This window comes from Dermacentor silvarum, chromosome 7 (genome assembly GCF_013339745.2).
Source record: "Dermacentor silvarum isolate Dsil-2018 chromosome 7, BIME_Dsil_1.4, whole genome shotgun sequence".
Lineage (NCBI taxonomy): Eukaryota > Metazoa > Arthropoda > Arachnida > Ixodida > Ixodidae > Dermacentor > Dermacentor silvarum.
In genome coordinates, this window is record NC_051160.1 from 67,148,600 (window position 1) to 67,160,676 (window position 12,077).

Genomic DNA, 12,077 nt, shown 5'->3' on the forward strand with positions numbered 1-12,077 from the left:
GAGAAATCACTGACTTTTCCTGAACGAAGACAACGAGCGCATTTCTGGGCAACAAGTTTGAAATGCGTTTGCTTATTTCCATGGTTATTATGATGTATGAAAAAGAAGGTTTCAGACTGTCACGAAAGTATCTCAATTATAGGGACTCTGTTTGCAGAAGTTCAAACAGCGGTTGGCGACTATTTCCGCTGTACAAAATAAAAATGAACCTTGCTGTCTTCCGATGAACAATTTAGAGTTTGCTTTTGGCTGTATGTGTGTGTGGGAATCCCACGCTGACAACAACACATATTAACGCACATGCTTTTTATAAGTTTTATATCGCAGAAGCTTTCATTCGTTTGAAGCTTGGTTAAGCGTTCTGCGCCAGAAACCTGGTTGTTTCATCGCCTTCTTCTGAGTATAGGCGACGTGATCGTTCAATAGAAATTCAACTGAAATACCAATCCCTAAGTATTTAAACTATAAAGCACAGACAAACAGCTACCGGCATTGTTATGTAAGAGATAGTAGGTGACTTATTCTTACGCGTAACTGTCATTGCTACCATATTGTTGTAATTTATTATTATATAGCACAAAAAGACACAAATGTTGAAGCATGGCCCAGGATTTCTTAAGAACCACCTGATTGTTGGAAGCACCAATTTTGTTATATAACGTGGCTGTTTGAACGTGTTGATAAGACACTACAAAAAATTCAAGCACACAACGAGCACTCGTGCGTCTCCCGCCTTCTTTCACCGACCCCGATTTGTTGTGCGCTTGAAGTTTTTGTCATTTGTTATATAGGATACAATCATCTCCCACTCTATATTAAAACTTTCTCCTTGGAAAAATTTATAAATCACAATTATATTGCCACAACCGCCAAGAAATGTTTCTACCGCAAACAAACGTTGCGGTCTGGCCAAAGAGATTCACGGTAAAGACCAACCTTGTGGTTCTGTTTTCGCCGATGCGGCATGGTAAAAACCTATTCCCTTGAATACACAGGCAATCAAGGAAACTTAGCTGCAAATAAATAGGCACGGGGTACGTCTCCTATCTAAAAGCTCTTTATTAGCAATCGAAGCATGCACGTTACTACCGAGACGTGGCCTTGTAAAGTACAAGTGCCATTTTGTAGTAGCTTCTACAAATGCTAAGAGCATCTATAGGAACGCCAGGTAACCGTAAACGTTCGCTCAGATGCCCAAAGATAACTTCCAGATGATCTCCTTAAGTACGGTGCGGAGCCTCCATGTCACCATGTCGAGCCAGAACTCCTTGGGTAGCTGAGGAAACAGTTTGCTCGCAATTTCCACAGCGCTTCCCACTGTGTCGCCAGCTCCTCGCAGATACACGGAAACAGCATGCACAGAAACTGGAGTTGGTCCACTGTGGTGGTCCAGGTTTACTTGATTTTTAACGGATGGTTCAGCAGTACTTGTGTCCACCACCTGCAATTACATCAAACGAAGAATAAGGCTGCTATACAACGTATTCTGCGGACCTATTTGCAGTACATGTAACCTAAAGCCGCGTAATCAATTTGCTTTGACTTCTTTCTTAGAAAAACCTAAATCATAAACAAGAGTGGAAGAGCATTTTTAGAATTCGAAACAAAATATTAGACTTAGCTAGTTCATCTCTTCTTCATGGGATGAGGCGAAGATTCACTACGTTGAAGATGGGTATTTTATTGTAATGCATTGAAGAAAGTGTTGAAACGTTTGTTACATGTAAATGTCACGTATCTTCACGTAGTTTCTAGCACGGTCGAAAACGAATAAATTTAGCTCGTTTTCAGATTACTCTTAAATGTGTTGTCTGTTTACAATTGTTTACAATGTTTGTTTACCATAGTTTACAATGTGTCAATACTCAAATTTTTAAATGCCGTCCGTGTCCACTAGATTCATTCAGATGGTATAAAGATCTGGCAAATGTCATCCCTAGTTTTATAAGCAAGTTATAGATCTATAAGCCGCTGAGTTGCTTTGCTGCGTTTAGTATAGCTGAAGATTTTACCGCTTACTAACAAAAGCATGTGCAAAAACGAGCATACGGGCGGACTTGACGAATTGTAGCAGCCATTGCATATCAATAGCCTTACCGATGTTACAGTAAGTAACAGCTAACGTCTGACTATAAGGAATAAAAGACCGTGCCCGGTTTGACATCAATCTAGGTTATAGATGAAAATTCAAAATTCTGGCAATATAGAACAGTTTCATGGGACACTTTTCTGTTGTCCTCATCTTACGTGAGAACAGAGCTAAGCGCAAGTGAAGAAACTACAAGGTTGCTCAGTATTCGATCGTATTGCCGCAGGGATTTCTAAGTCAGGAAAGGAATAAACATGGAACGTGTCGTTGAAGTGGACCTGACATAACACATCAGCGTTTTACTCAAAATATGAAGCTGTACATACTGTTTAATTTATTCATTATCTAGGAGGCTTGAAAGCATTCGAACCCTGCTTGCAAGGGCTGTTCATACACCTATTTTCCTAAAGTACTAAGCAGGCAATGACCTGAAAATGTTACCTTGAATGTGACCGTAACCCTCGCACTTGCATAGGTCCCAATAGATCCTTGCTGTCCACCACATGTCTTCCAAGGCATGAAAGCTTCCATAAGGCGATCGTCGGTGGCGAGGTCTACTTGAACAAGCCTGGTGCCGTTGCGGCAGTAGCTCAATACAGGGCCGTATGGTCTCAAGTTGTCCAAGCCTTTGTACACAATGGTCCCGAGGAAAACGCCAGGTATGACTTCCTCCGGTTTTCGGTCAGGCTGTGAGTACTCTGGTGGCAGCTCTTTGATGACCGCATCAACCTCTTGGTAGAGGTCGATACCAGAAAAATCACAGTCGTTGGCATCTTCTGCAGAACGTGAACATGGGTGGAAATTTTCCTCGTTATATTTTGAACAGTTCAGAAAACCAAGATATTTGTAAACCACATTCATATGCAACTTTAAACGACCAGTAGTTGGCGCATTATTTTATTCCAATGAGATTCGTTTTTGTTATTGAGTGGATATTCCAGTGGATTAATGAGAAATAAATTTATTGTATGTGTTAACGCCTGTCGTGAATATAACTAGCACTTATCCGCATAGCTAAAAGCTATGCCAGCCAGTTAGATCTCTTTTGCGATCCTGGTCTCATTCCAAAACGCGGTCCAAAGATATCCTATATACCTGACTGTGCGCTAATACGTTCCAGAAGTTATTTCCTATAGTCGCGAGTAGCCTTACAATCTAGGATGCTGTTCTGCCGCAACCGCTAGACGCTTAACCTCAGCTCGCGGCTACAATGCAGCCACAAACCTGCAGCCTATATTGCGTAAACATGTTATATTGGCGCTACATCACACCTGATTAGTTTTTGTGTGTTATCTGGCTGCTTTAGTAAAGAGTACGTTTATTATAAATTCTTTCGTGTAGGAATAAATAATATTGCTGAAATATTGAAATATATTTGTTTAACAGTTTTCTCTTTGAAGCAACATTTCTGAAAACTATTACCCAAGGAAAGAGCTCCAAATTTTGTGGTAGTTTCTGGTGTGCAGTGGGTTTTGTTCTGAACTAAAAGAAATGTAAGCGTAGCGCATAATATAGTAAAAAAAAACAAACTTGGTGGCAAAGGATTTGTTGGCATAAGGAGCAACGCATTTTATTTGAGTAGGTGTTAATTGAATGACGTTTTTTGTTCACCTGCATGCAACAACAATAAAATTGTTGTTGAGTGCTTTAATGTTCGAATGATTTAACGTTTTAATTGCCGACTAGTGGGCCTAGAACGCTCCTAGTGCGTAGTCCTCACGATTATTTTCTTGCGATTGACTTTTAATACGCTTTCTTGCACTTTCACAGCTTTTGGCGGAGGCCTAAAGGCCTGCCTGTCTTATATTATTATGGAACATCCTGCTCAGCAAATCATCGCAAAACATACCTGGGCCGGTATTTTGTAGTGATGCCTTTCCGGTAATAATGCCTTCTCGCGCTTATCGCGCTTTGTCAGTGGTCAGAGCGACGGGCCGCTCGCGTTATCAGCGAGATCAGCCTGCCGTGACCGGTGGATGATAACACTAGTATAGAATAAGTCATAAAACATCGCTACAAAATCGCAGCCCTGTTGTGACAACAATATATCAAAAGGTTTCTTTCTGGCATGATTATCCCCACTGCAGTAATAATTAAATCATAAACCGTGCATTTTACTATGGATGCTCAAGAAAAACGTGATTTTTGACACCTACATGAAATAAGTTCTTCGCGCGGGAATCACGATCATTATCACAACTTTGAGGCGTATACTGAACTACTGGGGCCGGATAATGTGAAAATATTCCAGTATAACTTTATTCCAATCCCCTGGCGTCAAATATACGTAACCGGTAGCGCGAGCATGGGACGGGTATCCGTAACTTGGTTTGAACAGCCCAATCAAAGGTTTTTCCTCAAGTTTAAGTCACTTCTGCTTGCTTTGAATGCCCCTAGCATTGTCAACCTTTACAAGTTTTTCTCATCTGATTGGATGACAAAAGCAGAGGAGCACGCTGAAGTGTAGCAGGGCAGTGAAAGTAGATAACCGAATGAGGAGGGTGGTGCCGTAGTCTACTATTGCTCCACGTCCCGTTCATTAGTTTATGGTGGCTTGTCAGAAATCGTGGCAGCTTCGAAGGTATGGTCAAAATTACAGCTAAAACGGATCCTCAGCGAAAAAGAGTGGGTCAGAGCGACATCGTAGATGTGATGAAAGGTTATACTGCTAGGCAAGGTTATACTGCTACCTAAACATTTTGTTATACGCAGACAAATTCATTCTAACCGGCAACTGCAAGTAGCTAGAGCAAGAGCGATCAGTGAACAGCCAACTTTTATTATTTTCGATACGGCGCAGTCTCTGGCTATCGAGCAAAATCTCAGTTTTGTTCAGCCTAATAATGAATCTTTAGTGCGTACACGTAACTTAGACATTGTAAACTTTTGCGGTTTTGTGTCGCGAGCAAGACATACAAGTGAAGTGGGTGCAGCCTGACAGTGCAGCAATAGCTATTGGAAAAACAAGCGTCGAATCATGAATATTTTCTTACAGCGAATCTGTCTATAGCTAGCGTTCTATGCAATTTTTGTGTCCGTCAACTTATCTGCATGAGCAAAAATTGAGCTCCAGCATTTAACGCAAAATTGCTTCATTCTGTGCAAAAGCATATGTGTCTCATCCCTTGTATATGCATTTTCAGTAGATAAAATAGGCACCATTTTCGACATCAGTAGACTCTCAGGTAGGAAATAAGAGTTGCTCTAAGATTTGCTGTTTTGCGACCCACGCCAGCCATATGTATACGCTCACACCGCCGTCTCTTTGCTGTCATTCCAAGCGCTTGCGTGCCTAGTTTCCTTCAGCTCTTCCGGCGTGGCAGTCCCGTCCCGTGTGTCTACTTTCTGTCCGGTCGTGCGTGCCTAGTTTCCTCCGGCTGCCCGAGGTGGCGGTAGTCTTCCACGCTAACTAAAGCCCCTATATTTATAAAAGTAGCGCCATTCTTAGATCTCGCCGCCACCGCGCTCACCCCGGCGCTTCCTCCTCGCCCTCTCTTAGCCGCCTCCTGTCGCCCCAGCCTCCTCCGCTCCCCCATTGGCCAATCCGTGTCACGTGGAAGTTCGCGTCGCGCTTTTGTATATTTTTTTATTTCCAGCGCGCTCCGACTGCCATTCTCGGGCCTGTGCGACGAAAGTGATGTACGCACAAACGGATCAAACGTGTTAGGGACAAGAACTTCGTTGTGATGGCATGCTGCTGCGCCTTAAGTTGCCGCAACCGACCAGGCGAGGGCAAAAGGCTTTTTTTGCTTACCATCCGGCGTGCGCAAACGCTTGCTGCACACTTGATATTTGCGCCGTCTTGTATCGTCGCGTTGCTACTTCCAAAACGGCATTATTAAGACCAGTTACTGACTGACGAAGCAAAATCGCGCCTCAAAAACGTCTCCGCAGGGCGCGATCGAAGTTTTCCTCGGATTTCCTCTGGTAGCGCGTTAGCTGTCGTCTGCCACGGCAGGCCCGACGCAGGCGGCGCCACTGTCGATATCGCGCCTCGATCGCGCTGGTCGCGCCGAGCGCGATAGTGGAACGGAGGAGGAGGGAAGTGGATGGCGCTACTTTTATAAATATAGGGGCTTTAACGCTAACGTCTGCCGCCGATCAAGACCACTGATCAAAATAGTAGTGTGTGTGCCTTTGCCTGTCTTCGGGATGACCGCCGTCGCTGCCCAAGAGATAAAATTTCCCCGTACATTTGATCTATGCTCTGTGTCACCTCTATGTCGTGTGCTAAACTGCTTCGCTGGTAATCAAAATTCCCAGCAGTGGAATAGTGCGCGATTTTTTTTGTTTAACCTAATCATGTATTATCTGTCTGTACATATTGTGGTGACACACTCTGCGCATATTTCCGCGCAGTCTCCGCCTTGTTATCATCCGGCCCAGCGTAACATGGCTACACGCTGGACTGCGTTACCGATAAAACACAGCGCCCCCGCTGCGTCACCCGAGGTATGCGTCACCAGCGGTGGCTACAATAACAGGCTGCCCGGCTGGGAAGGGTGGCTTTTTTTTCCTTCCGCTACCGAGACGAGCATAGCGTTGGTACGCTCGCCCGCTGCCATTGCTAATTAAATAAGCAGTTGTTACGTTTTAACGTTGGGATTCGTCCTTCAGCAGACGCAACATCCCACAATATCATATGGGTAGTTTTACTAGATACCGTGTCATCGCATGACTAACAGGGAAAGTTGGGGTGGCCTGCATAAGTTTTAACGAATCGTAAAATAGAAACAGAATGAAATGACTTTACGGTATAGCGCCCATGGAAACGGTAAAAGAACTACACACATTATATTTCTAAATGATTACGCCAGCAAAAACATCTTTACGTTTTAAATCAAGAATAACAAAGCAAACGCCACTGCATGTAGCCCAAATTAGCGCGAGCGAGGAAGTTGGGTCACTTGGGAACGACGTGTTTGGCGCCATTTTTAAATACTTTTCGGTGCGCACCTGAGCAAGCCACTTGGAGCAAACATTTGCAATGGGCGGTTTCACATTTTAGCGCTAAAGGGGCCCAGAACCACCTCTAGGGCTTGGTGAAATGAATTAGTCCGCGGGTAGCATAAGCTGCTGCTGACATCTCAGACAAGTTTTGCGGTCGTACGCGGTGCTTGGAGCTCGCAAGCGGAGCGCGAAGTCACCTTTCTCTCAAATGATCTCCTTTCTAACAGAAGCCAACTAATCACTCTCTTCTGGACGCTTTATTTTGTAATAAAGGGCACGCGTTACGCGGCTGCTATTGGGTGCTGCGGTCGGCTACGCAGCGCAGATACCGTGGCCGCCGTGGGGTGCCGCCACGAGTCCACTGGCTAAGCGCACTGCGACTCCACGCGACTCGCCGAGAACAACCGCGTTTGGCTTACGTTCAGCGGGTCGTAGGCACCAAAATTGGAAGTCGTGGCGTCTACGTTAACATTCCAAATGAAATTTGAGCTGCGCGCCACGGTGACGTTTCGTAGGCGGAGCGTTCAGCGCACGCTCATTCCACCGTAGCCTTCGCAGTGCAATGCATTGAAGAAGGAACGGGAGCACAGCTGATGTCGTCTTTGATTGCCAATAATTCCGCTTACTGCTGAACGCACTGTAGTACTTTTTGCGGCAAAGTGTTTGTGAAATAGCCTATTTTCACTTCAAATCCGATTCTCCGCTTAGATAAAAGGTGGTTCAGGGCCCCTTTAAGATAAAAGATAACGTTCTTACTCGATTTCGCTTTCCATCCCCCCTTTAAAGCAATTGTTTCTAGTTAAGTGAATCTTAAACAACGTCGTCTTAGCAATGATTTATGAAACGCATAGTTTGATTTGCTATTTCGTGCACTAACGGTTAAAAGTATCAATTACCAATAATTAAAACAATCTTTAGTCTCAGCGAGAACCACAGAGCTACATTTTTTGTTCTTCCATGACAGTCAGAAGCATTATCAACAAATATTTGTATTAAATTGAGTGAGAATAGTAGACCAACAAGCGCCAACTGGTGTCATGTATAAATATTGAGCCGTAGAAAATTCATCAGGAAATAATCAATGAACCTATGTAAATAAGCGAATGGCGCCGCGATCATGGCATTGTGCATACACAGTCTTCAGTACTTTCATCATTTACAACTAGACTTAGACACCTGCGCCACCTGGATCGGTACGGAGCAAAGGTATCAATAATTCACATGCATGTTGACCCTCTAGTCAACAATGCCTACCTGCCCACCTTTCTGCAAACACGTGTAGCGCTTAAAAGAGTTCTCGAAGATATTAAGTTCTGCATGAGCTCATTCAAACACAGAGAGCATAGGCACCGTGCATTGCAGTTTGCACGCGAGCTATGCGCCACTACAAGTGAAGCTTTGGGACAGCCAGTGTCAAAACCAGCAAAACTGGAGAGACGCTGTATACAATCGCCGTGATACTTTCGATCACTTATCACGAAGGAAGGCTGTCCGAGTTGTGAAAATATCAAAGTGCGCATGCTCTGCGTATGATAGCACGCGTTCGCAATCGATATGAGCGGCGGGAACAATTGTGAGCTTGATATCGTCAAAGCGCTGGGCATACCTCTCAAACGAGCGACGATAAGGAAGCCGTTGTCGTTCGGAATGGCGTATAATTTTCATCGCCTCTCTAGCGGCCGGCGTCGGCAATACTGGGGCGAAACATGAAGTGCCGTAGCGCCATCTGAACAGTGAACGGTGCCCATAGGACGAAAAATTGCTCTTCTAGAACGTCCATAGGAATTCATGTACGCTATGGCACTTCACGGTACGTAAGAGCAAGGGCTTGTGCATTTCTAATAAAGTAGCAAACAACGTTCGCACGGGAGAGCGCTTTGCACGCTTGCGCTTCACATCATCCATATCGACCATATCAACCCATCTCCCTGTCAAACGGCGCTGACATGTCATGCAGTTTAAAGTCCCTATATAAGAAAAGTACCGCCATCCTTTGATAAACGCCGCTTCTCTCTCTCCTGTATCTCCGATTGCACGATGATAGCGCGCGCTTTTCACTTCTTTATATTTTCTTTTTTTTTTCGCCTCAGAGCCACGTTGAAAGTCCTCTGCGCAGCCGCAGTCGTCGGCGGCGGCGGCGTCGTGCGCCCGGCCTGAAAGCTTCAACGTGGACTTTCTAAGTGCGCCACCGTCGACTTGGATTTCGCAAGCAAAAAATAAAGAAAAAGCAAGCGCTTTAGGACAGGAGGCGGCGGAGGAAAGAGTAGATGGAGGTACTTTTCTTATATAGGGACTTTAATGCAGTTGACGGTTACACGCGTTATCAACAAAGCTTGGGGGGGGGGAGGGGGGGGCTGTATGACGCGACATGTCATGTCCTTTTCAAATGGCCTATCGCAGTACTATTACCTGATAAAGCGCTGGGTTGCGGCACAGCAACGGCGAAGCCAATGCAAACATGAAGCAGGAGTGTCGCTGTTCTCATATTCATTCTGTAAAACAAGCTGAAACGAATAACCAGCCCATACAATGTTCAGTTTAATGCACAGGTTCTTAACTAAGATGCCCCTTATTTGGACCAATAAGGTACGCAATGCTGCATTCATTCAGTTCTCTCACAAGACACGATGAAAAATTATGCATACTGCCAGTGTAATGCCCTAGAAATACTATTATTGTTATTATTGAATATGGAAACACAAATATGCAATAGACAGAGAGAGAAATACGAAAGAAGCTAGCTGGCAAGCACAACAGAGAGGTGAAAGATGCCTGGACACTCATTAAAAAGGCGCAGGTAGAGACCGGTGTTGAAGATAGTGAGGAGGGAAGTAAAGACAAGGACGAAGGAAGGGACAAGATGATGGGGCAAAAAAAAAGGCAAGAACAGAGTTTCCTAGAATGGTTGTACAATTATATTATAAAAAGAGTGCAAATAATCTAAATTATTTGAAAAGAGAGAAAAAATATTTACATTTTGATTTCGCATGACACGTAACAAGCCCGTGATTGTGATATAAATAGAAGTCCGGCATTACATTTACTTCATTCACACTCTCGCGGAAAAAAGTACGTGCGTCGTAATATGCCTCTAAATGGCAGAAGTGAGTTTTAGTATTGATTTACAAAGTGCTCGATTAAGCTACACACTTGGGACACTACCCACCGTGGTTGCTCAATGGCAATAAAGAAGGAAAAAAAAGTGGTTGCTCAATGGCTATGGTGTTGGGCTGCTGAGCATGAGGTCGCGGGATCGAATCCCGGCCAGGGCGGCCGCATTTCCATGGGGGCGAAATGCGCAAACACCCGTGTACTTACATTTAGGTGCACGTTAAAGAACCCCAGGTGGTCCAAATTTCCGGAGTCCCCCACTACGGCGTGCCTCATAATCAGATCATGGTTTTGGCACGTAAAAAACCAAATTTTTTTTAAGACTTGGGACATTCCGTGTACATCACCCTATCATACCTGCCATCTTCCCGAAATATGAAACCCTCTTGTGGTCCTCTAGAGCCTCGGCGGAAATTTCTACGTGTAAATACCTCTAGGCAGGAATAAAACTACTGTTCAGCTTGGAATAGGCTACGACTACACAACGCAACATTAACAGGCTGTTGCTACTCGAAAAGAAAGCTATTCGTTGTATTAACAATGTTCACTATTTGCGTCGTACAAAACTGTTATGTCAAGAAAACAGAATATCTAACGTCAAAGCTCTTTACGCATACCGTCTCCTACACCAATTACAATTAGCAAATATAAAAAAAACGTACAATTCCTAAGAAATGTGTCTGCCCTTGTAGAACGACCCAGCACCCGTGTAACACGGGGATCGGAAAAATGAATGATAAGGCACTATGAAAAGAATTACTATATGCAAACCCTGACCTACAACGTACCCGCGCAATTAAATCCACTGCAGAAGTGCATAAATGGAGAAGCGGTACTATCGAGCACGCTATTGCGCGATATCTTTGCGTGTGATAAATTTCAGCGGACTGTTTGAAACTTGTAAATTAGTTTGCGTCCATACCCGTTCAGAATGTAATCACCACATGTATATTCATTTCATGTCTCTTAAGCTGCACGTGCACACTCTTTACTGTTGCTTAACTTGCTTTTAATTATTGCTGTTATTAATGTTCATTTTTAACAGTGTAACAGTATATGTTCCCCTGGCGCTAATGTTACCGAATTTCACTGCGCTATTAAAGCGTATACATGTATGTAGACGTATTTATGCCCAGGAAAGTGCATATATACCACGTGTTGCATGAATCAAGCTACTTCCGAAAGCTTATTGTTTGTATTGCGGATGCGTGCGCTGCTGCTGTTGCCTGGTGGTGGCCCCCTCCTTCAACACTGTAGTTTGTGCATGTTGTAAATAAAACTTGGCTTTTTTCGCTATATTCGTTTAGCCTTTAATGAACCCACACACTTAAAACTTGTCGAGCAAAGGGCTCCAGAAATTTCTCCCATTCCATGCAAATTTACACCTGGTACATTACAAAGTTCGGCGGTAGCAGAAGTACATACACATAACGTATTCGAGTGCTTCCAGCCCGCAAGAACCACCTCGCTTAAATGTTTTTCCAGTGACAAGCTACAACTTCAAAGGCCGCACAGTTTACTTCAATTGAGGTGTGAATGCATCCTTGGCTGAACAAGGATAATATATAGAGAAAAGTTACCGGTACTGATACTCATAAACAAGAAGTCATGCTCACCGGAGGGCTGTTCTAAACCTTCAACAAGACCCCTCGACTTAGTGTGGACTAGGCTATGTCCAGCTGAACCCCTTATATATACACCGCTTCATTATATGTTTATTGCAGAGTATATCTCATATGTCAGCAATTCAGTTACAAGGACAATTCAAGCCAAAAATTTGTCAAAGATCCTTGTTGACTTCTATATTGTATACATTTACTACACATCACCGTGACGTTACTCTAAATGTGCACTTCAGGCATTTATCGCTATTTTCCCCTTTCTTTTGTTTCTTGGCTCATTGTTCATCGCCGTTTTTTCACCATCT

General features: G+C 44.0%; 1 protein-coding gene across 1 annotated transcript; it reads right to left on the minus strand.

Annotated features, from left to right (window-relative positions):
* Positions 1-565: 565 nt before the first annotated feature.
* On the minus strand, positions 566-11,831 carry LOC119459548 (uncharacterized). The gene is made up of 4 exons (XM_037721261.2): positions 11,767-11,831; positions 9,449-9,543; positions 2,531-2,865; positions 566-1,441 (listed from the first exon to the last, which is right to left on the minus strand). The coding sequence occupies exons 2-4, from the start codon at positions 9,528-9,530 to the stop codon at positions 1,187-1,189; spliced, it is 672 nt and encodes a 223-aa protein (XP_037577189.1). The 5' UTR covers positions 9,531-9,543; positions 11,767-11,831; the 3' UTR covers positions 566-1,186.
* Positions 11,832-12,077: the final 246 nt, after the last annotated feature.